Below are 27,214 nucleotides of genomic sequence, written 5' to 3' on the forward strand. Positions count from 1 at the left end.
CTTTTATTTGTGGTGTAATAAAAAATTGTGGCCTTCCACCTACAGTCTCATAGACTGTGCTAATCTTTTATGAGTGTCCTGGTTTTGGCTAGAATAGAATTAATTTTCTCCCTAGCAGCAGGCATAGTGCTGTGTTTTGGACTTAGTAGGAGAAGAATGTTGATAACACACTGATGTTTTTAGTTGTTGCTAGGTAGGGCTTATGCTAGTCAAGGACTTGTCAGCTTCCCATGCTCTGCCAGGTACACAAGAAACTGGGAGGGGGCACAGCCAGAATAGTTGATCCAAACTGACCAAAGGGCTATTCCATACCATATGATGTCATGCTCAGTATATAAACTGGGGGGGGTTGGCTGGGAAGCAGCGATCGCTGCTCGGGAACTGTCTGGGTATCGGTCGGCGGGTGGTGAGCAATTGCATTGTGCATCACTTGCTTTGTATATTATTATCATTATTATATTGTTATTATTATCATTACTATCATACTTTATTTCAACTATTAAACTGTTCTTATCTCAACCCAGGAGTGCTTCTCACTCTTACTCTTCCGAATCTCTCCCCCATCCCATCAGGGCAGGGGGAGTGAGCGAGCGGCTGCGTGGTGCTTAGTTGCTGGCTGGGGCTAAACCACGACAATGAGTTTTCTTCATAAAGTATCCATCTAGCCAAGAATGGATTCCATGCCTCTTCAAAGAATTTTGTGTTTGATAAGAAGCAAGCAATCCTACCCATTGAATTGATTTCAAGCGTAAAGAGAGTGTCTAGGGAAAGGATGCCTCAGATGACTGTATTTGATGATAAAGATTGTTCACATGCACAGAATGCACCCTCATTTCATTATCTTCCCTTCCAATAGGCTTTGTACTCCATCAGTGACATTAGTCAGACAAGAAAGAGTATGACGAAATAGGGAAGATGAATGTAGGAAAAGCAAAATATTGCATATATTTTTATCCCTAACCTAGATAAAAACCAGGTAGACTTCTCTCCCTGTCACCTCCCTCATTGAATGTTCTAGAGAAATGTGTTTTTCTGAATGCTTTCCACATGCGCTTTTGTTTAAAGAAAAAAAACCCCATGTATTTTTTATGCTTTGCAAACAAAGGGCATATTTTCACTTATAAAACTTGAACTGAAACAATTAAATGGGACAAAGAGTACAGTTTGTATCAGTAGTTTACTATAATCATTCTAATGTTTCAGACATCAATAACCTTAGTTGCTTGGTATTTAATGTCAAAGTAATTACTCCAAAATGACATCAATTTGCCATCCTAAAGAAAACAAAAGTAATAAACCTTTCACTTTCTACATTAAAGACTCTTTCACACTAGTTTCTATAACCTAGTTATATAACACACTAGAGTAAATATTTAAAAGGGACAACTAAATTATCTTTGCCAGGGAAGATTTCTTAACCTCTATTAATCCATCTTTTATTACTACTGTAAAAGGAAAATATTAATTAAATCCATCAAATCTTGGACACACTTAAATGTCTTCAATGATGCAATCTATATTTTTGTTTCTCCTTCCAGCTTTGTAAGAATTCCTGCTTTCTCCATTGGCTTATGGCACTTATGAAGGGCAACAGCTGGGTCCAAGTTCAGCATATTCCTTGATTTATATTCTATGAGTATTTTGTTTAAGTCTTCTCCCTTACGCTCATATGAACTGATGTTTTTTTGCTCTCTTATTATCTGAAATGACATTAGCAAGAAAAATTGTAATTCTGAGCAATCATCAAGGTCCTAGTTTTGCAAAATGAGTATCTGAAAGTTAGGCATTTTGTTAGACTGGGAGAAGGCTGAGAATTAAGTGATTTTGGTAAAACTGGAACTATGAAGTTCGCCTACTTCTAGGGCTGGAAACAAGATGAGAAAGTTATCTAAAGTGTTGACAATATATGGAACATTTTTCACTGTGTGGCCTGTTGACTAATGGACATTGCAACAGTCTGGACAAATCATTGAATGCATACACATTTTTAAAACTTAATGGTCTTCTACTTACAACTTTATAAAAGCTCTAAATAAATCTGTTCAGCAATAGCTGGAACTAGAACAAATATTGGTCAATGAGCAGCAGAATATAAGTTGTGCATTCAATAAGAACAGAATTAAAATTGAAACTAAATTGTTGCACATGGAATAGGATAAAAACTAGAACTAACTAATTGCTGTGGAACTCAATAAACACTGGTACTGTAGTGGGAGCCTAAGGCCCTATCCACATGGATTCCTTTTTGGTATCAAGGCCATGCTTGGTTACAACTAGAAGGGCCAAGATTTATCCAAGTTTAACTATCCTGTGGATATATGGGAGATACAGGAACCCAAGGTGAATTTAGCAGGCTTTCAAGTGTGTTCCAGTCAGGGATCTGGACTCTAACTGGAACTATGAGAACTCAGTACTGCTTATAGCCAAGTGGTATAATGGCTGGAAATTGAAATGAACCATAAATGTGACGACACAGAAATATGTACAAAGATGGAATACCTCATGTTTCAGTCATTGTAGTCATTAAATTACTCTATGTTGTAGAAGCCTTTGGGTACCTAAGAGAATGCCTATAGCATTTATTTGTGTTTTGATACGCATTTAAGGCTATTCATTACATAATCAAGTGGCTAGTCCAAATTTGCCTCCCCACACACCCTCCCAGTTTAAATGGGCTGCCATTTCAAACCATGGACATGGCAAAATATTCGATTGCCTAAATTTATGTTGTCTCTGAAGGCCACAGTGATGAAATTAGATGCGTCTTACAAAATGTTGCTAATAACCATACTGTGCCCACCTAACCAGGGGCTGAGTATTCTCAGGGTTTGCCTCTCTTTCCTCATTATTTCCAGTCAGGTTGAAGGTTGCCCAGCAGCTCATACACCGAGGGGAAAAGGTGTGATCTCTATCTATGCCACGTTGCACTTTGCTGAGAAGAGGCGAGAGACCAAGCTGAAGCTATATGGAGATAGTAGCAACAAAGGATCTGGCCTCAAAACCACTATTTAGAGAAAGCAATGGTATGAATAAGGCATGAATGACCTTAGGAGAGAATTCAATAAAGGTGCAAGGAAAGAAAAGAAGACGGACACAATGTGAGATCATGAGGTTTCTTGTAAACTCGAGGCAGTGGTGAAGTCAGCACTGTGTGTACCTGCTTCCAAAAATGGCTATCTGTGTTGCAGAAGAAAAACCACCAGCATAGTTTGATAACATACTGATCTTTAATCTATAAAGAAGATAAAATTCGAAGTTTAACAGTGTAAAAGAATAACAAATACTTTTTAAAACAAAAATACAAGATAACACACAGTTGCATCTTGGTTCCTCCTGCTGCCAAAGCTTAGAGTACACAATTTCTGGGGTACAATTCCACTGCATACAGTGTTTCCTATCACTTCAGCATATGTTGAAATTGAAATGAAACATTTTTGTTTGCAAAAAAGCTTTTCCAAGTACAAGCTCAAGCCAGGTTGCTATTATGATTAGCTAGTCACATGTCAGATCCCACACGTTATTTAAACAAACCAGAATGAAATCACTGCTAGTTGCAACATTTCTGCCTTTTCATGTCAGTTCCTAGATGCCAGCAGTCCACCTACCACTGCATCGATCAACCCAGCTGCTTGTAACTCACAGTTGTTCAAGAACTGAACCTTTTTCACTTGGGTCCCCTGCTCTAAATTCACATCCGCAAGTTCTTATTCCCCTCAGGCACACATACAAAAAAGCACTGGGGGGAAAATGACAGAGAAGGTATGAAAACTTGTGAGAACTTCTTTCAGACAGCAAGGAAAAAGCCTCAGGCAGGGGTGATGTGAGTAGCCCCTCCTGATGGCAACTGTTCATAATTTGTTCAGCTTTACCTCTAGTGGACCCCAAGGCAAACCAAACAGTTGATGGGGGCAGCCAGGTGTAGGGGAAGAAAAGGTTGTTTAGCCTTCCCTGTCTCTTTATAGTTAGATTTACAATTCTGACCCATATAAACTCTGCTCCTGCTTTGCACTGACCACACATGCTTTTAGGCCCAGGCTGAACCAGACTGGAGTGACATTACAATCCACCTTACCCTTTGTTGGTTTGTTGTATTAATAACCCAAGTGAAACCAAACAGGGGAAAAAATCCTACCAGAACTTACAATGGAAGGCGCCTTAAAAATGGATAAAAGGTTACATTTTTTCTACAAATATCCCAATTGTTTTGAATCCATTAGTGGTTGCATTCTCATTGCATGATCTTTGGGAAGCATAATAATAACAATAAAAACAAGTGAAATAAAATATTGCCACCGATGAAAAATCTGTTCAGTTAAAAACTGCAAAACCAGGTAAACAGCAATTTACACACTTCCCTCAGTCTTGCAAACCTGAAACATCCAACACTGCTTGGACAAAACTGAGAATACAGTAGACTTTTCAGCTTAACTCTACTTAAATGAAAGTATTGATTAAGAAAAACAAAGCATACTATTGAAACCAAAATACATAGAATCAGGTTTCTATGCTACTCTTTGCCAAAAAGCTATTTTTTAAAAAATGGTTTAAATGCAAACTTTTACATCTCCAACACGTTTTACATATTTCAGACAACAAAAGAATACACATACATTGTATGTGATAATTTTTCAAAACTAGCCATTATATTTTCACAGATTAAAAAAAAGTCTGTTTAAATATTTCATTTCTACAAAGTGAATTTACATTTTTAAGTACAAAGTGCAAATACTACAGTTGTTTTTATTGCCTTTTGGTGAGGAAATCTCCCACGTCAACGGGATCTGCCTTGGATGAGTAAGCTGTTCAACCTTGCTTCTTAGAAACTTGCTGAAAGAAAGAAAGTTGGAAAAATGTGCATTATTAGTGATGTTTTCAAGCAATCAAGTATAAACATTTATTGATATTTTGCAGCAGTGTCCACATGCCACTATCAGAACTAGCGTTCTGCACAAATATGTATGAGGAATAAAAAAAAATCCCTTCCTGGTAGTCCTTCATGACATCTGCGAACAAGGGTATGAGCAACATCTTTACTATTTCTTACCTATGGCCTCTTTAAATTTATACCTGTCAAACACACAGTTTTAGCAACTGCCTGGGCAAGTCCCTGGTGCAATATACCTTTCTATGGCATGTGATGTATAAGGAATGGGCTGCTGGCCAAAGTCTTATGAACAATCTATAGTTCCTTGTAAACTTTTTGCTAGGCTGCAAAAGACCCTCTGGGTCTCATTGACAGCGTGTGTGCACATATGTGTATGTTTGTTGGACAGGGTGGAGCTGAGCAAGGGAAATATACCTGGCCACTACCCCAGTTCTGTCAGATCCATCATGTATTTGACCTCTTTTGGAGCAACCACAGCTCTCAGAGAGACTGAGTTAGCATATTAGTATATGTATCTATATCTACTTTCTTTCAGTAAGCTTGTATGTGTGTGTACACATACAGATATGCACATATGTAAAAAAAAAAATATGCAGGAGTACATGCCTAAGCACACATAAACATATATATAACTGAACTACCACAATAAACTAGCAGAAAATGAGCTCTTGAGTGCCCATCTCCTGAGTGGTGCAAATCTGATCACTCTTTCTTAGATGAGTAGTTTCCTTTGAGTGGCTCCTACCCAGCCCAGTTGCTCTTCAATAACTTTCTTTCAAGTGAAAACTTTGTGATGAAAGCCACCTTCTGCATTTGCAGCCTTGTATTGTTTGAGTATGAAACTGCCAACAGATGGTTTGCTGATCCAGCCTTAATTCAAGGCTATCATTTGTCAGCAACAGCTTTTAAAATAATTGGTGCTGAGTCAGCAAAATTATTGGACAAAATTAAAAAACATAGACTCTCTAGGACACTTTTATTACAGATTCTGCAAGTAAGGATCGGACTACAAGAAAGGAGAGAGGGCTTGCCATGCTTCAAGTGTAATGCACGTGTGCCAGTAATTGCCATTATATAATTAAAATAACCCCTTTGAATGTTTTTGAGTTCCGACAGGATAATTGTTTTCAGGCTGCCTTGTTTAAAGCATGTGATTTGTGGGGGGAACTTGAAAAGTTAAGACCACAAACATTTGTTTAAACAAACAGAAACTTATCACATCCCTCTAGCTGTAAGAATATTTCATATTCCATCAAAGGTATGTAGGAGGTCTCTGGTAGAACCCACAACCAATGTTGAACTTGCCTTAGGAAGTGTGAACCTAACATCAAACAAATCAGAGATAAAGTAAATTAACAAATTGACTAGCAACAATGAGAGGAAGATTTCTCTTGGCTTGTGGGGAGGTTCACCCTGGGTTAGTTTTTAACAAATTAATCTAGCTTTCTGATAGATGGGAAGACATTAACCACAACTATGGTTTTGGGATATTTTTAGCCAAATTCCTATTTTCCCAGCTGCAGGGTTACCTGAGCTGTTTTTATAATATGTTTATATGAATATATTTTTAAAAAATCATCATTTACTGATGCTTTTGTGGGAGTTAATAATTTAATTCCTCTAACTAATACAAAAGTGAGGCAAGAATGGTATGAAGATGATTCTTTTACTAGACCATTCAAACAACTAGCAGACTCACAAGTCCTTCTTCAGACTCATACAAAAGTGCCGGGAAGTTGTACTCATGTTGTCCAGAAAAGCGAATCTTTAGGATTAATGATTACAAAAATAGACATGCACAAATGAGAAGCTCTTTTTTAACCTTTTTCCTGAGCTTCCATTTGAATCCCTCCTTTTTCAATGTGTATCTTTCCTTGATATAAAAATTCTGCTTTTGTGCCTTTTGTAGCTCTAAATGCCTTGAGTAGCCAAAACGCCATGAATGACACACATTGGTGTTATTCAGAAAAAACAAAATCAAGGCTCTGCAGAAAATTGATGCAAAACCAAATCATGGATTATGTTGTCAGGGCACTTGACATTTTATTTGCTACAATCGTTCTGCAGACCTAACCAATTTTTGTTTTAACATACATCAGGAGACTGATGCAAATCCTAGTTCTCCAGCATCATTTTGTTCAGCCAACAAAGGCATTTGAAAATGACAGCTCTTTTCTCTACACTAAGATTTTAAAAGGTGTTTAAAACCACCATACAATAATTCAGTGGGGTTTGTGAAATGTATAGATTTTCACAGGGCATGGGAAATGCATGGCTTTTTTCACAAAGAGTAATTTCAATCGAAGTTTGTGTCTATAGTATGACCCACAGGAAAATTAATGGAATTCAGTTAAAGGTAAATACAGATAAAGCAGTGCACATTTAAAAGTGTATGGGAATGCCAGCATTCAGGAATGCAGAAGACTTGTTTGAGGGCTCAGTTACACTCATCTAATTATCACTAACCTAGATGCCAATTACACTTTACCAGGAAAATCCACATGCAGGCATAATCCACTTTGCATTTATGCACATTTACTCTGCACCTGTAGTTGACCAATTCAGCTTTCCTTAGATAGAACTTGAGTTAAAATTTGTTAATCAGGATGCTGCTCTGCATTTTCCTGGCAAGTCTGCAGAATAGCAGATGAATGTAGTTTGAAGATGCAAAGATAACTACTAAAACCCCAAGAAGTTCATCTGGACAAGACAGGAATGGAGATTTTGCTCTCCTCAGTGCTCACCTGCCTGCTGGATGAAGTGCTCTCAGTGTTGGTTTTAGGGCCTGCTAAAGGAGGGAAAAGAAAACATGAATATAGTTTGCAAGTTTTATGTAGCACCCTGAAGAACTGAAGCCTTCATCTGGTATTATTTAGAGCAAGGTAACTGCACAGCTTTCAAGAAATGAGATAAAATATTTATGATCTTTCATTGAAACATCTACTTTTTTCTTTCCTCAATACAGGTGTTGCTTCTGTCATATTGTATGGAAGTTGAATGACAACATTTCTTGCCAGTTAATACATGACATTTGCTTAGGACAGATTGCATCTAGTCAGCGTTGAGCATTTCAAACTTATTAAATCTGCAGCAGTAAATTTAGCCTATTATCCTTGGTGGAAAGAGGCATGGACAAACAGAGTGGAAAGCATTCACTTTGCTTGAAGACATTGCACAGGAACAGCTCTACCAGCCAAAGACATTGTTCGCATTTAATCTATAAAGCAACAAGATTATCTCTGGTTTTTAAGTTTTTTAGTGGCAAAGTCCAAGAGAGTGCTCTAAATGAAGGAAAAAAAAAAAAAAAAAAAAGCCAGCTACATGATCCTGCTGGCCCATTCAACTTCATAAGCAAACTTGGGAGCCTAGGGAGGAACTCACCCTCCCAGTTTTCCGTGTCAGTTTGTTAGTAAATCAAGCTGCACTGGGACAAAGGGGAACAAAACTGGACCTTGAAAAATACTGCAAAAACTACCATTCCCCTTGCTCTTATATTGCCTCAAATGATTCTCACAACACACCTGGGACTCACACAGAATGATAGCAAGCAGCCTCCTTATCTCAGGTTTCACACTTAAGGTGACAGGGTCTCACCTATTCCTAGAAATATAACTCTAGCTTTAGTGGAGTGGCAACTGATTTCTTTTATGCAAGTGAAAGGATTATCAGAAAGGAAATTTTAATTATCAAGCAGGAGAAACTAAACAGAATGCTGATATTCCAACAAAAGCAATTTTTATTGTCTTGTCTTTAAAAATATGTATTTCTAGGAAAGCAACCAAATGATTTAGTTTAGAATTTTTTTCCAATGCAAAAGTTCTGAGGTATTTTTTCCTTCCAAAAGTTAATTTTCTCGTTATTGACTACCTTGGGGTCTTTTTGAGAAGCTCTGTTAAAATTATCAGTTATGGACAACGTAATTTTTTCTTCAGATAAATCTATGTGTGATCTTCATATAATTTCATGCCTCTTACAACTTTCTTTTCTGAAACAGGCAGCTTATGTGAAGCAGGAGAATCCCAATCGTCCTTTTTTTCACTGAACTGGGCACAGGAAAAACTGGGTTTTGGGTTAAGCCTTGTTATAGCTTTCCTTTATATCTACAGTAAGACCAAGGAGTACCAGCAGACGTGTCTGGATGTTAACATACGGAGTGAACATAATGGCCTCTGCTTTAAGACACCAGTCTGCCAAACAGTGTAAACGAAAAAGGTGTTACACTTCAGTTTCTACATTTATAGCATAAAGATAACAACAGTTATCCACCTTCTTATACAGTTTTTTCACCTCTCTCACCTAAGTGAAAATTGCAAGGTATTCTTATTAGGTCCACAAAAAACCACAGAAAAAAACCAACCCCTGCATTTGATAAATTTATTTCAAGACATCTGTTTCTGTAAGACATAGACAATTTACTTTATTAGTACAATGTAGAGCTATTCCTTCTTTCTGCGGTATCCCCTTTCTAGGCTTGAATACAACCAATTTTGTGGAAACCATTTTATTTCTGACTGCATTTCCCACTTGACTTGCTTTTCATTTCCTATGACACCTTTGTTATTCTGCCCTGGTTTCATTTTAAGGTCCCAGGCAAACAAAACAATTTGCCTACATTCATGTTCTACAGCTTCTTACAGTATGGGGATCTACTGTTGTTGTTTACAATTTTTTTAAAAAATTCTTCTTAGTTTTCAGGAATTGTGTAATTGCACTCTGCAGGGACCATTACACGCTGTAATTAGTTGTTCCCCTTTCTACCAGTCTGGCAGCAAAGTAAGGTGGCTGTGTACCAGCAGTTGGTCCACCTGTTTGGCAGATGACCGCATTCCTCACTGTATTTCTAAACCACATTTGGGAAATGAGAAGTCATTAGAAAGCTCAACAATGTGCTTCCTTCTCAGCAGGAATTCAAAAAGCACAGGTGTGATTCTTCCACTCATTCAGGACATAGTACTGTAATAACATTAAACTGGCTTTTTGATGACTGTTAATGTTATCATATCCTCTTAGGTTTCCTACTGTAATACATTTAATGGTCAGAATCAACGGGAAGTTTTTGATTCTACTGGAGCAAAGTGATGATTTGCCTACACAGAAGCAGCTTTCCTGCCATCCGCCCTAAGCAACCGCTGCATTAGCTACAGACAGGTGTATTCTTTTATTTTGTATACTTCTGGCATATACAAATATCAGACTTCGTCAGTTTTGAAGAATCTAGTGAACAAGGTAGAAAAGATTCTTACTATGGCGTTTCTTTGTTTCTGCTTTACCTTCTTCTTTTGTTACTCCCAAGCAGCCCATTAATTCTTGAACCGATAAGGACTTATCGTTGTTCACATCACAGTATTCCACAAACTTCTTCACACATTTTTTTGGTTTTGATTTCTTTCTTAGGAATCTCTTAAATGGCTTGATTTCTTTCTTGCCAATGTCACCACTGGAATTTTTATCTAGCTGTTTGAAATACCAATGGACCACTCTCTCTTCCAGAGTATGATTTGGATCAGGCTCTGAAACCCTGAAACAGAAAAGAGTTTAGTCTTAATTCTGATACATAAGCCTCAGTTTATACCTTTATTTCAGACTAGTTAAATCACTGTCATATACTTTGTTACATAAATCTCCCTGCTTTTGGCCACTAGCTTCTTATAGTGAATCCTTCTTTTTTCACTTTGGCCAACTGTATCCTAAATTTTACACTAAGGGCTGGAATCTGCTCTTAGTTAACCCTCTGAAACTGTGTTGAGGTCAGCACCATACTCAGAAACAGTGCTTTCCCCTTCCATTTCCTGAAATAGAGAAAAGTGAAGAGAGAAATAAAAGAGAAACAGACAGTTTCATAGATGGCAGACACATTAAAATGCGTAATATACCCAACCAAAGTAGGTTAACAGTCAACATCACCAAATACCTAGGCTCCAATTACAACCCATGATGGATGCTTTTAGAGATAAAACACCTAAATGTACTGAACTACAGGGTAAGTTATACAATAAATGCCACCTCCTCTTCAGATGATAAGCACCTGACTTGCAGAGACACAAAGTTTGACAGCACTTACTCATTTTTAATTCTGCCTGTGACTGTTGATAGCATTGGTTTGGTTTACAAGCAACTAGGCAAAATATGAACCAGGAAGGTAGCATGCATTCATCAAGTAAAGCCTGAGAGGAGAACAAAGACTGAGACACAGTTGCACCAGCAGCTACAGATAAACTGTAAGCTGTGCTGCTGCTGAGAATTCAGCTATCAAGTGCATCTCTGTTTAACAGACATAGTCCACAGTGGTAACTTTGAAGTAAACTCTCCTAGATAGGCCTTGGAAATTTATCCTTTGTGAAGGCAGAAGAATTACTTCTCAAAGCCCTCAACAATTAATTCTCCACTGCCAGAATCCTTTTAAAGACACACAAAAAGGATCTGAAACCCACCGGCTAGAAGACAATGATGGATCAGAGACTGCATGCACCATATCCGTGGACAATGCATCCAAAACACTAGTCAGGAACTCATTCTTCTTGGCCCCAGGACAACCTAGAAAACCAGATTTTTTTCTTTTCTTGTTTCTTGTTTTTGCAGCATTTAAATTCCGACAATAGTTCAAACTTAGAGACAGATGTGACTCCCTGTACACAAATTCCCATAAATTGTGGAGAAGTTTATAACATAATTCAAAGACAAGTATCTAAATTCAGGTGCATATCTGTAACATAAAGCAGGAATAGAAAAATACACTTTTGAACTCAAGTAAGTGGGAATCTAATTTGCATACCTTGGGTCCCCTTCTTTCAGTTTTGACCATTATTTTTCCTTCTTTAAGATATTTTTTCCATGAGTGTCACAGTTTGAAAAAAACAGCTTTGAAACAACAGAAGTTTGTACGTGATACAGACCGTTGGAAACACGGCCTAGAAGCCCATAGTACACCATTCTTTCAGATTTCCATTTTTGCTTCTCTGAAGTACAGGGCTTTCTCAACACACATTGTTTCAGTGCATTGGTTTTCCTCTCTGTGAAATGGCAGTCAACTCCCTTCCTCTTTCACTTTTCTCTTCGACAGGGGTTAACTCTCACTATACAGCACCTAGCCGAATCAGATATTGCTAGTTGGTACTTTGGTTTGTACTGTGGGATCCTATGGTGATGCTAGATCATCCCCATAGTTACTTTCCCTATGCCATGAAGTTCTTCTCTGAAAGAAACTGACAGCACATTTCAGACAGGTAATACTTCAGATAAATATATACTCTTAGAGCAGAGCAGCTGGATCAGATAAATTCATCTGACAAGCGCATGGATGTTGACACATGGAGGTTTGCTTATACAATACACCTGCTTCCTCTCCTCTTCCCTAGAGCCCTGAGCCAAACACCAGGTCTTCCCTTAGCCCTGTAATAGCTCAGTTAGACTCTAGGATGATCCACGAGCAGTGACATAGAGATTACAAGCTTGAAGCTGGAGCCCATGGTATGACTTTCACAGACAATTCTGTGCTGGAGGCCCACTTACCCACAGGTCTGTTCTTAAGTGAAAAAGGGAAACACTTTGAAGCGTTGTGGAAAAGGAAGATTAGTCAATCAGTAGGGATTCGTTATTTCATTACACTTCTCAGCGACCTCTGGAGCAGCCAGTAGGACTATCTGAGCCTGAAAAGCCTCATCTTGCCCAGAAAATTATTTTTTAATACATCCCATGTTGATCCAAGGAAATGAACCTGTGTTACATTAGCCCTTAGCTGTGTTGCAGTAAGAATAGCTCTGCTATTATGTATAGCAGCAGCACCCACTACATATTATTGTCTAACACATTCACGCAGTTATGAGTTCCCTGTCTCTTATGTGTTTGCCTTCGGCACCAGGGACATTTTATTCCAGTAACTGTAAAAGGCATATAACAGGAATTCACTGAAGCAAGTTTCACTGCACTAAAAGTACACATCTGAAACCAGATGTCACTCTCCTAGATATGTTCTTCCCTTAGACTTTAACCATTTTTCTTTTCCTGTAACAACTGGGAAAAAAATAAAAAGAAAGGAAAAAAATCCCAACCCAACAGCTATGACTATAATCCTAAGTTTGAGTTCAGTGAGACAAGCACTTGAGCTTTCTCTGTAAGGCACAGAAATGAGAAGGGTGGCAATAGATTAACAGGACAGAAGACTATACCAACAGGTTCCTGGCAGCATTCAGTGTGTAATTCAAAAGTATATTCTCTAGAGCAAAGAGCTTGCTGGTAAATAAGGCTCAGACACTGTGACCGTGTAAGTAAATTGTGCATTGTGACTTAAATGAAGCCACGTAACTTTGCAAGTCACAAAAGCATGTTTTCCCAGAGATGAGCAAGCAGAGCCCAAGCAGTTCCCATGCAGAAGGCACATCCAGCCATGTTAGCATGACAACGTGCCTGAATCAAGCAACTGAGTCTCTGAGCAACCTGCCGAACTCAGCACTACATCTTGCTAGCAAGAATACTTGGCCTGTGGACTGGAGCTAGTTCTCTTCAAAAGACAGGCAAAAAGAGGTCTGTCTGAGGCTCTCCATGTAGACCTATCTTGAATGATACAAGCTTTAGCCATTTCATGATGACATTGTGTTACTGTCATCAGGCAGAAGGCTGAATCCTGCTCCAAACATGAGTTGTGAATTGATACAGGGCCCATGCAAAATGCAGACAATAATACCTCAGCATATAACAATGCAGTTCAACATGGAGACAAGATAATTTGACTTTTCTTTCTCTGTCCTTTTTTGGATAGATAATAACATTAATATCCAATTTGATTTAGGAGCTCCACCTGAATTTTTCATGTTAGTTATGAGTGTATTCCTGAAACATCTGGAAGAAACAAAAATGTATGCTTTAGGTAGTTTCCACTGCTGTCCAGGGAGCTGCTGAGTGTACATATGCTACGGATGTAGAGATCAGAATCATGACTTAGCTTGCTATTTATGAGATACAGCTAGGTAGGGGAAAGTATCAATTTCTAAATTCACAAGAAATCACAGGGAAAAAATCCCCTGGTTTAAAGCCTGTCTCTGACAATTTTCCCTAAGATTAAGAGAGGTTTCTAAATGTGTATTGCATAAAGTTGCAATAGCAGCTGACAGCAATAGAAATCTTCTCATAGAAAAGAACTCTTGCTGTTAAAACAAACACAATCGGTTGCTGTGAAACATTCTAAATTATAACTCTACTACTTCACGTAAAATGACACCCTACAAAATCTTCACTAGTTAAATACAGAGAAAATATTCAGTTTCTCCCAATTATAATTTTTGCTGATGTCTGGGCAATCATACAGCAATTTACCTCACAGTGAAATCGCTGTTCTTTGCAGGTGTTATTAACTCAGAATAATTCTCTGGAGGCTTCACGCTGAGCTTTAATTTTCAACAAACTTGCAGATGAAATGGCAAGACCTGGGGAGCTTTAGCATGATTGTAATGAATAATTCACTCTTCGTGGACTAAATACAGAAAGGGAAAAACCAGTCTGTTATGGGACACTTATGCTTCTCACTATGGTTTATGTGCTTCAGTTTCTTCTTGTGCAGCTGCCTGTCCTGTGTGGATTTGACAGCTTACATAAATAATCATTTGTTGTTAAAGGGTTGAAGTTGAAACCACATGGAGTTAACCTATAGGTTCAGAGATGTAACATAGAGTTGAGTGTTTGCTTTAAGGATAGTTTTACCCAGAGTAAACCTTAGACCAACAAATACATAGCACAAATGACGGGAATATACAAACACCTCATTTCAGCTATAATATAAAGGTAATCAAAGAATCATCATTATACATTATATATCTCATATGTACACGTCTCTCTATAAATATATCTACCTTTAGTACTAAGGATGGATTTTTGGAGTTAAATCTGTGGGGCAGCTGTCTGCAAGCCTTCTAATATATGCACCCAAGTGCCATGGAGCTCCCTGCTTGGTTGATAATAATCTACTACTGTCAATCTTGGAAGATTATCTTTTACAGCACATCTGAAGTCATGGCTAGAAAAGTATTTTGTTCATTTCTGTGAAAATGTGAATACAATAGATAAGATTACTCACTTTAAAAGGGAAGCTACATTAATCTTTCTGCAAGAGAGAAAACTGTCTTGAGTCAGTGACTCAAGTAATTAAAGGCATGATAACTTCCAATTAGCAAATCTAAAGCTTCTTTTTTATTCCCTATTTGTTAATATGAATATCAGGCTTAGCAGTGCACTCAAATAAAATGACCACTGAAATATCTCTGAAGAGTATAAATAAGTTTTGATCTGACAAAACTCAGAGTGATCAGAACTATTCATGTTTCTTTTGCAGCTTTGGCTTCACTGAAATATAGTGGTATACAGGAGAAAAGAATTTAACAAAGTTTGTCAATGCTACTGGTTATGCTGGGAGAGCAGACAATACAAGGAGAATATTTTTTCTTGGGCTTTTATTCTATACAAACATATATGTACAGTTCATGAGTTTATTTCTGTTGATCCATATAAATCACAAGTTTGTGTTTGTCTAGATATGCTGAGGGCCCTGCTCATTTTTTGGAAGACTTCCTGAGGTCTTCCTGAGCCCCATTCCAGAAAAAAAGCCCTTCAAAAGATGAGCCTGGGAACTGAAATTTGTAACTCTGCTGGAGACTAAAAATCATGGACTCAACAGAGTCAGTGGTTTTATGGCTCATTGCAGTTTTTCCCTCACTGCACCTCATGGTAACCTCTCACAAACAGTAATTATCTACCTCTTAGTCTCTAGGATAGAGGGGTTGAGGACTTCATCATCTCTCCTTGTTAGCATCTCTCAGGTATTACTCTTTTTTTTCTTTTTTTTTCTTTTTTCTCTCAGATATTCTTACCAATTAAAAGAATTAAGTTAAACTCAGTGCCAAAACCTCTTTTATCTGTGCTTACCCAAATTTCAGAAATAATAAAGTAGACTAGAACAGATGTTAGCTGGAGGGGAGCTACTTATCCATCGCTTTGTAGCCCCAGATCTCTATGTCTTACAGGGAAGAAGTATTATTTCTGGAGAAGGGTAGCAAGCAGATTTCAGTTCTCAACATAGGTTTAACTTTATATTTGCTACTATCTTAAAATGATCTTTCTGTTCTAATTTCAGGGTGGGAAAAAACAAAAGAGTTAATGAAGGATGGTCTTTCAAGGACCTACCCTTCAATCCCAGGCATTCATATCATACCAAAGTGCATTGAGTGGGATTTGTTGAACTTGAGCCTGCTGAAATGAGGTGTCTCACCCGTAACAGTTATTTAAGCTCAGTATAAAGGAACCCATTCAGAAGGCATTCATCCCAGCTACCTTAGATTTTTTCTTAGAATAGGATAGGATCTCTCTTAAAATGTATCTCTTCTTCCCCATTAACTACTGAGGAAGCCCAGACAGCTAATTTACACTCCCAGGTGGTGTAAAACTGCTTGAGATGAATTCTATATGTATCTGTTTTGTAAGTTCATTTAGGCTCAAACTACTCTGTTATTCTTTGGGTAAATGTGGTGGAAAGAAGGGATAATGTTCATAGCAGAAACACATATGATCCTATGAACAGTTTTCACAGGCAACTGAGTGGCAAAGTTAGGCTAGGGCATTTGTTGATGGGAAAAGCAGTTCATTACATTTATTTCAGTTCTTGTAATATTGTTAAGCAAGAAAAGGAGAATCAGAACATCACAGTATAACACAGGCAATGTGAAATTACTAACTTTTGATTAACACTTTTTCATTTGCTTTTTCCTCCATTGAGAGTTTGAAAGGGTTTTGAGAAACAAATTTGCAGCTAACAGTTCAGAGATGTCACTGTGAGAACAGGCAGGGCTGAACAAGCTAGAATACTGTAATCCTCTCAGATGCCATCCAAAACTCAAAGCAGAACTTGAGAAGGTCTATGGACCTTATTTGCCTTTTTTAAACATTCTCTTGTGGACTCTTACCTTTCTAGTTTTGACTGGGAAAAGGGAAAAGGTCTGAAAACTCAGATGATAAGGAGATCTTGCTCCCTTGCTGCCTAACTGGACACAAGGAAGCTGATGATTTTTTAGGTAGCCACTGCCTACACAGTATCTACCCCAGTTCTGGAGGCCAAAGACATTTCAGTATGTTGAGAAGAATCTGAAATTCTCACCATTTAGGTTCAGCTTGTGCCAATGCAAACTCCTAACCTTTAGAGGCTTGTCGCCTTATGTTTAACATGACCTGCAATATAGCCATGTGGGTTCAGCTCCAGTGTAAGAAACACAACGTATTTGTCTGAAGTGTGGGACAGTGACACAAGTCAATCAGGACACAGAGAGAAGAGTTTCAGGATTAAAAAGGGTCCCAAAAAAGTCCAGAGGAGAAAAACAACTGGATCTGATTTTCAAAAGGTTATACTTCTGCTTTACATACCATATTTCATGACCGCCTGTCCCTGAGATATACAGCTGGTACTTCTGACTGCAGTAACACTTTCAACAACAGCTTATTAAATTCAAATATTTTGGAATCAAGTTTTGTATAGTATGGCAGGTGTCTGAATTGCCACATTATCACTCTGAGGGTCTTAACAATTAACAACCAATATTACTTAGGGAGTCAAAATGCAGTCCTTTTTAGTCCATTTATTACTTCTAATTCACTTGTGTTTTCATCATGCTGTTACGTTTCCTCTCAGGAGATGGGTATGAAATAACCATATTCAATTACCTCCATTTAAATATCCATTAAAAAGGAAAAGCTATTACAAAAAATATATGTTGTTGCAATTATGGAAGTGACCTCAGAAATAAGGTGCATAGTTCTGGTCTCCTGCTGGAAAAATTGAACTATGGGGACTTGCTTAGTGGGGATGTTTTTTACATTACTTAATTAATCTAAGCAGCCTGCTTCTTGGAAAAGTGCATGAAAAACAGTCTTTTCTACAAACTGATGTTGATGATGATGATGTTCTGGATATCTCTTACTGAGACTTTTACCATTGGAGGCATCAGCTGAAAATCCCAAAAGCATCCACTCTCAACCCCAGCCACAAAAAAACCTCAGATACTAAGGACCAATGGTCATTAAAGCAAAAAGATGAAGTAAATTCAGAGCTAAGTTAGAAACTGCCAGCCCAGCAGCATACATTTATGTGAGAGCTATTTTCAAAGAGTCCCTGCCCACAGAGTGATACCAGGTTTTCAGAGAGAAGAATGGAACCTCATGCCAGTCTGTGGTACTTATACTGTCATAACACAGGATGGATGGAGATATAAAGCCAGCACTCCTTAAAGATACCTTTCAGCCCCTCAAAGGGTGTTACATACATGGTGGGTTTTTTCAAACGTACCTTTGAAACACTGTGCTTTTTTTTTTTTTTAAATCCAAATGTAGATGGTACAGAGCAACCCCAAGCTGTGGTGCACAAATGGGGAGTCCCACAGATGCAGTGACTTGGTGTCTCTCTATCCTGGAAATGAAAGCAGTGGCAGAACCACCAATTACGAAGCTAAGTCACTGCTACAAGGGCACAAAGCAGATTGTTGGATGGTGTAGGATGAGCTGGAAAAGGAGATGGGGAAGGAGGTGCAGAAAGGAGGCAGAAGAACTAGCTATATTGCTGCAAGCAATAAGGTGAAGTATTAGAATACTGACTCATGCTTTATTTTGCATGCATACCTACAAGCACTGAATTTGAATTAGAAGACAAATTTTCATCAATGTTATCTGATTATTTTCTCTCCCTCCCTCCCATAACAGGCAAATGAAAGATTTAGAAATTGGATTTCCAGCACAGAGGGGAGCTTGGAATAAGGGGAGGCGGGCATGGCTATTTCTTGGAACATTAACTACATACTGAATTTTAACTCAGAATGAGTTTTTACAGCAGTGATTAAAAGATGTTTATAAAATGGAAATTCTGGAAGTAACTGATGTGAAACAAGAGTCAGCAAGAACCACTAAAGCATTACTTGAACACTATGGAATGAACCAGTCCTTGGAAAACTGGCATCACAAAAATCTATCTCTCTTTATGTAGTATTTAATTCAGGATTGGCAGTTGCGTTACATTCCTGGACACCTTCCATTAAACATGACAGATTTCCTCTGCAAATACCATTTCAAATCTCACTGGATCATCCTTCGCTGAATAAAAAAGCTGTAAAATCACTAATACAAAAGCATAAATACAGCCTTACAATTGCTCAGTATGAAACTTTTACAAGGTATGATATTATGCAAGAATGAAACACCCTTAGTTCCTGCTGAAGGAAGTGGGCATACTATGACAGGCTGAAGGCTCAGGCCTTAATAATTAGACACTATTTATTTAGTTCAAAAATGAAGGTCTACTCCCAATTCACCATTACCAGCTCACTTCTCCAGGGCTGACAGAAAGACATCTCTGTAGCTACAGCAGGTTTCCAAACCAACTTTCTTTGCAAATTGACCTCTATTTGGAATGGATCCCCCAAGCTAAATATAATACTGTGTACCTCATTAAACCACAATAAACTGATGTTCAAGTAATGATGAGCTTGACTTCATCCCACAAAAAGCAGGGCAAGTCAGAGTTAATCATGCCACTCTTAATTTGCAATTTACAGTAAGCACTGAGGAAATGAACACATAGCACTTGGTAGCAAAGATCCTGGAATGACAGAAGCACAATGGAGTAAATTAAAGATAGAGATGAATGCAATTATGGTTCTAAAGTGTCTGTCAGGAAGGATGCAATGCAGCTGACTTCATGTAAAATAGTTTACAGCATGTGGTTTGATTACAAAGTGCCTTGGGTTGTTTTACAGCATGGAGATCCAATTACATGATAGCACTCCATTATGGATTATGAGGACGTTTTCCTGACTGGACCACTATAGTGTATGCTAGTTTCATTGTGTACAGTGTGGTCTGGTTTGCTCGTGTGCTGCACATCCTGCATTTGGTCAGGAACCCAGCTAGGAATATACTGCAGCCATGCCAAGGCCTGGATTTCCTTGTATTTGTGCAGAAGCCCACCCTGTCAACTTCAGCAGAAGTTGTGGAGTTTAATGCTAATCAAGTTGCCCAGAGTCAGTCACTTGTTGTTAATAGGGCTGAGGAGAGAGGTTATTGAAAAGTGAAAACCATCTCAGGCTTACTGAGCATGGGACTCAACAGGAAACAAAGAGATAGAGAAATACCCTATCATACCCCTCCAGCAGTCAGACTTGTTCTGCAAAAAACCTGAGCCCATTTTATACACAGGCTAATATGACATGGACTGCTGCAAGACTGAGTATGTGTACACAGTTATAGCAGCGTGTGTGTCATTTCTGGAGCAGGCCATGAAATCTCATTTGTTGATAACACAGCAAAAGCAACACATGATGGAGGTTCCCACATCCGCTGCTGTGTAAATGGAGAGAGACGGAAACAAGACATCATATTATATCTTTGTGCCCTGGGCATTGCAGGGGATAGGGGAAAATACCATCTGAATGTACAACAGCAGCATCCCAAATGCTCATACCCAGCAAAATTGAGTCCCTCTTGTGCATGTATAATAATCTGATTTCCAGCCATGCATTTTGCAACAGTAAGTGCTTGCCTGTTGGTGAATGGAACTGAAATAATTATTCTGATTATAATTCATACACCCCATATTTCCATTCTAACTCTGCTGTGAATACTTCTTTGGTATAAATATGCATACTCTAATGTTGATTTAGTAAAAGCAGTCATTTTCCATCCCAAGTGAATGACTATAAAGCACTCTTATTCAAAATTAGAGGTCCATGCTCCATACTTGGGAGATACCTAACACTGCAAATTCCAACAGACACAGACTTTCAGTCCATGAACTTTACATGACTAAACTAAGCCCTTTGCAGATGGCTACAAAAGGGTTCACATGCTAGATTGTCAAAAATCAATAGGTGGTCTACTGCTGGTTAAAATCAGAAGGCAGAAGAGAAGGTAATCAGAAAAAAGATCCTTCAACCTTTAAAAATGCCTGGGATTAGATTAAGAAATTCAATATGTATGTGTGGATTACAAGGACAAGATAAACAGTTTAAACCCATCCATTCCTGTCAACCGATATAAGCACATTCACAGAGGGTTTTGCAGCAGTGTTCAACTACGTGTGCCGTCACAAAGACCAAAGCTTAAACCAAAACAATTTCTTTGTGGGAAACAGAAGGACATGAATATATGGTAAGGGTAGTGAAAGGAGGAGACAAGCATGGAAACTAGAGAGAACTAGGTAGAAAGCCAAGGAAGAGAAGAGAGGCATGGAAACCAGTGGGGAAAAAAGCTGCTTGAAGCTTCAAGCAAACTCACACAGACAGCCTGTGCTCTGACACAGCCACCTCTGACAGCACCGACGCTGACAGAACATTAATCTTTCTCCTTCATTCTCCTCCAAACAAAACTGTAGTTCACTGAGATAGCTCTGGCGTTCACATGAGTAGGCTTCTGCTGGTTTTATTTTCTCTGCTTCTGCCAAAGCCATGTGGATAACATGGCCAAATATCTGCATCTTTAGCTGCATTTACAGAGACAGGATTTTTATATCTTCCTATTGCTTCTGGCACTCTCGGTATGTGACCATGAAGTAGCTCTCCCTAGGCCTGGCCAGGAAACAACCATTCCATCATGTTGAAAGTGTCAGGATTGGGTAATTCAGATTTTACCCTGGTGCAGAATGAGCTTTTTTTTGTCCTTTTTATTTTTTGTATGAACAAAACACCCCATCCCATCTTGGCCAAATAGCTCAGTGATGAGGGCACGCAGCTGAGAGGTGGGAGACTGAAGTTCAACTCCCTGATCCAAACCAGACAGAGCAGGGAGTTGAAACCTGCCTTGCAGTTATCCCAGCAAAGTACCCTAATCTCTGACACTAGAGAGTCACATTCAATTCCCTGCTCTGTCTGGTTTGGATCAGGGATTTGAACCTAGGTCCTTTCCTCTTCAGCTGAGTGCTCTAATCATCGAGCTATTGTGTCTCCACAGAAGGGTTCCTTTTGTTGTGAGCAAACTCTTCAGAACAGAGTGTCAGAAACCACTTCTATTGCTACATTAAAACATTTCTTCAGAAAAATAATAATAATAGCATCAGATTGGACAGCATGTTCTTTAAGTTAGGGCTTAATCCTGCATGGTGTAGAGAGATGCAACCAACATCTTCCAAAAAGCCTGGCAAGACAACAAACAGTGCTCTCACTAGATCAAATGAATTCATGAGCTTCAAGAAAAGCATGGGTTTCAGTGCTTTGCTGGATCAAGGCCACTGCACTTTGCACACTGAATAGTCAAATTCTCAGTAAAATAGGTTTTTTGCCTTGCATGTTTTGGACTCAAGGCTTTCTGCCTTATGAAACAACAGAGTTGTGGGAACTGATGCTTAAGCAGCACTTTATCATTCTGCCATACTATAAGCCACTGTTTAAACTTTTTTTCAGCAGTGCATATACACAAGAGAAGCCTGTTGTTTGATATAGGAACTCATTAAGTCTGTTGGATTTTATTTTCTAACTTTAAATCCATTCTATTTAAAACTGAGTATTTAACTTGTCTATTATTCAAGACAAATGCCTCACTTAGGAGACATAAAGAGAGTAGACAATACAACTTCCAGTGGGATAAAGTTGAATTCAGAGCACAGTGGAAAAAATAGGGGAGCTGGAGGGAATCAAACATTCAGACATCATGGGAAACAGCAAAAAGGAAAGATCATTCATAGGGGCAACAAAAAGCATAGGGTATTTCAGTGGTTCTGTCTCAATTTGATAGTTATATTTCCATTCACAACATAAAGCACAAGCTTCATTTCAGTCCCCTTTTTTTCTATTAATGAAAAAGCTTTCATTCAATTGTCTAAATTTTAAATGGAAAGGGAACTCAGGGTTCTCATGCAGTACCTTCAAAAACATCACCAAACTTTACGCTTAATGACATGACTTAGCAAAGCACCTAGGATTGTCTGTAATATTAAGTGTATCTTGGGTTTTTCTGATGCCTGTGATCTGCTGGAGCAGAATCAACATGATCTATGAATTTGATGGATGTATAAAAATAGAAACATCTATCAAGACAAGGGGAGAGGATGGGAGTTCCAAATTCAAGTTTTACAATAATTTTTCAGTGGCCTTTTTTTTCTGTTTTCTGATTTTTCTGCATGAAAAAGATCACTTTTCATCTCTCAAGTATTTGAGAGATTTCCTTAATGCTGCTGATGTGTTTTGAAATGGTTACCAGGAAACACTGCAAAAGAATATAACTGCCTAGCTATCAAAGTACATTTTAAGAATAAATTGCTCTTCTTTTATGACAGGCATTTATCTGTAGCCTCTACTGAAAATATAATCAGTATAGAATGTCCTCACTTTATCTGTCCTGTGTTACAGTGTTCTGCTTTATCTGTAAACAGAGATAAAACACAAAGAAGGCAACTAGGGGGGTAGAGGGGTTGGGGAATGAATCTTTTGCTGTTGAAGAAAGGAGTTAAAATTTTGGTTCGGTTACAAGCAAATTAACCCAATTAATTCCTACTTGTCTTCAAATTACAAAAGTTGCTAAGGGAAAGTGCTGAAGCTAAACAACTGAGAGGAAACAAATCTGTGAGGCGAAACTTGAGCCTATGCACAGGATGTGAATCCTTACTTTAATATAAAATACATTTGTAAATAAATACTTCAAAAAAACAAATTTACTCCTCAGTATTAGGACTGAAGATGGGCCCACTTACGAGTGCCATCTGAGATATAAGGCATAAAAGGTATCCTCCTCTTTCTGCACAGTTGAACAATTTTCTGAAATTCATTGTGGAAGGAGGGAAAACTTCAGCATCGAGACATTCACTGTACTCCACAATGAGATCTCTTTCTGTATATCAGCCATATCTTCCTTAATTAAGAAAATGGCATAACATTACAGTTAGAGTAAGATCCAGTGGGTCTAACGCGTTTTTTTTTCACTCTCCTTCCAGAAGACCAGGTTTGATGTGGAACAAGGAGTCCAGATTTAATAGAGTCATAGAACTATTGTTCTATGATAAGAAATGCATGCCTCCTCTCACATAAACCAGAATTTTCTGACTTGCTTCCCAGGGCAACTTTCCTTGGGCAGATTGTAAAGAATCAGAGCAGTGTGTATCTGTTCACATTCCTCCTCCCCGCCCCAGCCTTCCACATGAAGTGACTATCAAGTGAAGCCTGCCCACAAGATACCCCACAGCCAGATATGAACGAGAGCTAGCAACAACAAAGCATTCACCCAAATGCTTAGCTAGGTCTCCAAGCTTAAAGCTCAAGCAGCTGAGGAATTTGACAAAACAAGGTTTCACTGTAGAATAAACCATACAGTTTTTACTCTCCCAGAAGAGTCCTGCTTTCCCAAATAACCCTAGTTTCACCAAGCCACCTGCCTATGTCAGGGAAATTAATGAACTTCAAAAGTAAAAACAACTCGCGATGAACAGTGAGCACTGTTTTTCTAAACATCAGAAATGCCAGCACCACAGCAGTGTGCCTTCTTTTTTACCAAGCCATACAGGGAGCTGTAAATTAAAGTCTGATTCCCAGACCTTACATGTCCAGCCACTGCACTGCACATTAATCTTTTTCCTTGATTCAGTTGCCAAGTTTGCAGTAAGGTTGTGTGATGCGTGCCTTGAACCACAAGCTTGGCTCCAAGAGAATTGTGCACCCTGTTAATACAGGGGTCAAAATACCTGTCTTAAGAAATTGATTTTTTACATGAACTTCAAATGAGTGATCTTTTGTAATCCCTACTGGATTAAACTTTTCCTATTGACAAACACATCTAGTGAACAAAATGTTACATATAAATCCTGCACAGCTCATAGAATGAATGAAATGGGCTTGTAAACATATGACACACAGATGTTGTGGCTCTGTTTGCCTTGATTTTTTTAATCAAGAAGCAAGAACCAAAGAAAAAGAAACACAGAAGACAAAGGATGAAATCAGCATTGTGTCAAAGAAAGTGGGCATTCAAAACAGAGAACATGACTTCAAACCGCTCATAACAGACTGGCATTTTAATGTTTGCAAAAAAACAAACTTAGGCCAGCTTGCAATAGGAAAGCATTGGAGTTTCATGAAAAAATAGTAAAAATTAAAGTAATTCAGGAAACAAAGTCACTTTTGTTATGAGAGACTAGCATCCTTTGATTCAGTAGGAACCAGACTAAGTCCAGTCAGAGAAACGTACTTCCTTTCAAAATCTGACATCAGGACTGTATATCTAATATTAATTATTTTTATCCATGACTTTGGTTCAAATCAATATGGCAATGTCAATGACATCTACAGCATGAACTCTCTGTAGGTGTTGTTTACGTATTTTAAATAATCCTAGCCTCTACAGCCCAGCTGGTGTTCTAATTACACTAAAGTATGCTTTGCACAAGCAGATAGGAAAACTTGGATTCCACTAAACAATTAAGGAGGAAGAGAGATATTTACCAAAAGTTCATAATTAACTAAGTGTCCTGGCTTGCCAGGGCAAAAAAACTCATACTGTATACAGAAAGTAGTCCTTTGAAATATATACAGTATAAAATGCATCAATCATATTTTTTCAGAAGCAATCTTCTTGCTTTTCTAAGAGAAAAGATGTTGAGACACAGTTGTAAGGGCTAGAAAGTTAAATTTTCTCTCATGCTTAAGTAGACTCCAATTTGTTAATAGGTCTGAATGAGAAATCTAAAAGACCGGGGTGAAAAATGTGGCCATTTCTACGGGTGTACTTGGTAACCTACCACTCAGTAGCTTTAAGATGCATGGAAATCATTGATAAATGGAGAGTGTGGATACGTTCAAGGAGTAACTCTTCAGCCCTGGAGGAATATGTCACACAATAACCTCTAGGCAAACAATGCAGGCACATGTATGTGCCTACAGGAAAGGTGGGCTGGCCAGAGCGATTCATCCTACTTCTGGTAAGAAAATAGTTCAAAACCCCTGCTAGGTCTCACTGACAGGAAAAGATACAAAGAGTTCATTCGTCACATCTAGCCCCCAGCCCAGACTCATGCCTGAACAAGCTGGCCTCTGCCACATGTGGAAGGAGTTGATTGTCCCAACTCATCTCAGCACAGGGGTGCACACAGCTGGTGTCACCCCAGCCTCACCTCCCACAGCCCCTCTAAGGGGCATGTGAGCTGCCTTGCTCTGGAGCAGGAGAACAGAAGCATAGGAACGAACTTCCACTCAGATGTTGGGAGAGCAGAAGACATGACATCTACACTCCAGGTCCCAGCATCACTCTCCAGGAAAAGTTAGTATTGGTCAGAGGTACTTGGCTTGTAAGACTGACACTCCCTGAAACCTTCTAAGAACCCTTGCTACCGAACCTCACTTATTTCTTCCCTTCTGTGAAATAAAAAGCAATAAAAATACTAATGAAAATATCAGAGTTCTCTGTACTGACGTCTTTGTAGGATTTGGTAGGTATACTGTCCCAGTTACGAGTGTCATTTGTACCACTTTAAAACCTAACAGAACTGGTTACAATGAGATTATTTTCAATTCAAATCAATGAATTAGAAGCAGAATTTGAACCATATTTTTACAGATTAAATAAAATAAAAATCTTCTTTAGAGTAAGTAACTGCCAAGCATAGCAATAAACTATTATTTACTAAGTCAATTATAAAGCTACTTTCAAGCAGTTATCTTTATAATCATCTGGATGATATCAATTAACATTAGAGGAAGTATTGACATAATACGTATTTACTTTTTTTTCTTATTCTTAATAAAATGACACAACAAATTTTAAAATTCTGATAGCAAAACCACTGTTTTCTTAAATTTGAATAGTACACTCAACTTGAGTGAGGCAAAGGAAAATTGTAATTTGTTTCTCTAAAGTATGTCACAACAGTTCATTACAAACAGCAGAAATAGGATACAGCTCACTGAATGGGTTCAGTTCCATTCAATACATGAGAAAACTCTTTATTGAGCTGGCTTCAAGATATTCAGAAGTTTAAGACCCTTTCATAGGAGGGTGAGTTGAGAGGCATAAGAGGATCTCTGTGTGTATACATGTGCACATTGGTATAAACACAGCTTTACATTTAGGGCTATGTAAAGCTATAATTTAAAACTTTTAATCTGCATAAATCAGAAACACATTATTCCTGCATGGTGAAATTACAAGTGTACATCACTCCAAACAAACACCAGTAGAAACTATACCCCAATGTACCTTCACAAACTCTGTAGAAGCACATGTTATTTGGGGAAAAAAGAATCCCAAACTCTCTTGTATAAATATTTTAGAGAGTTTTAAAACATTTTATTAGGAATAATTTTTGCATCCTTCCGGCTCTTTCTTTGATACTGT

The 27,214-nt window shown here is 38.3% G+C and overlaps 1 protein-coding gene across 1 annotated transcript in view; it reads right to left on the reverse strand.

The window, feature by feature from the left end:
- Positions 1–4,803: 4,803 nt before the first annotated feature.
- SMOC2 (SPARC related modular calcium binding 2) overlaps positions 4,804–27,214 on the reverse strand; it is a 146,086-nt gene continuing 123,675 nt past the window's right edge. The window contains exons 10-13 of the mRNA XM_075707679.1: positions 11,317–11,419; positions 10,129–10,403; positions 7,630–7,673; positions 4,804–4,827 (exon numbers count right to left, since the gene is read on the reverse strand). Of these exons, the coding sequence (XP_075563794.1) occupies positions 4,804–4,827; positions 7,630–7,673; positions 10,129–10,403; positions 11,317–11,419 (446 nt within the window). The remainder of the gene's footprint in view (positions 4,828–7,629; positions 7,674–10,128; positions 10,404–11,316; positions 11,420–27,214) is intronic.

This window comes from Pelecanus crispus, chromosome 3, assembly GCF_030463565.1.
Source record: "Pelecanus crispus isolate bPelCri1 chromosome 3, bPelCri1.pri, whole genome shotgun sequence".
NCBI classification, from domain to species: domain Eukaryota; kingdom Metazoa; phylum Chordata; class Aves; order Pelecaniformes; family Pelecanidae; genus Pelecanus; species Pelecanus crispus.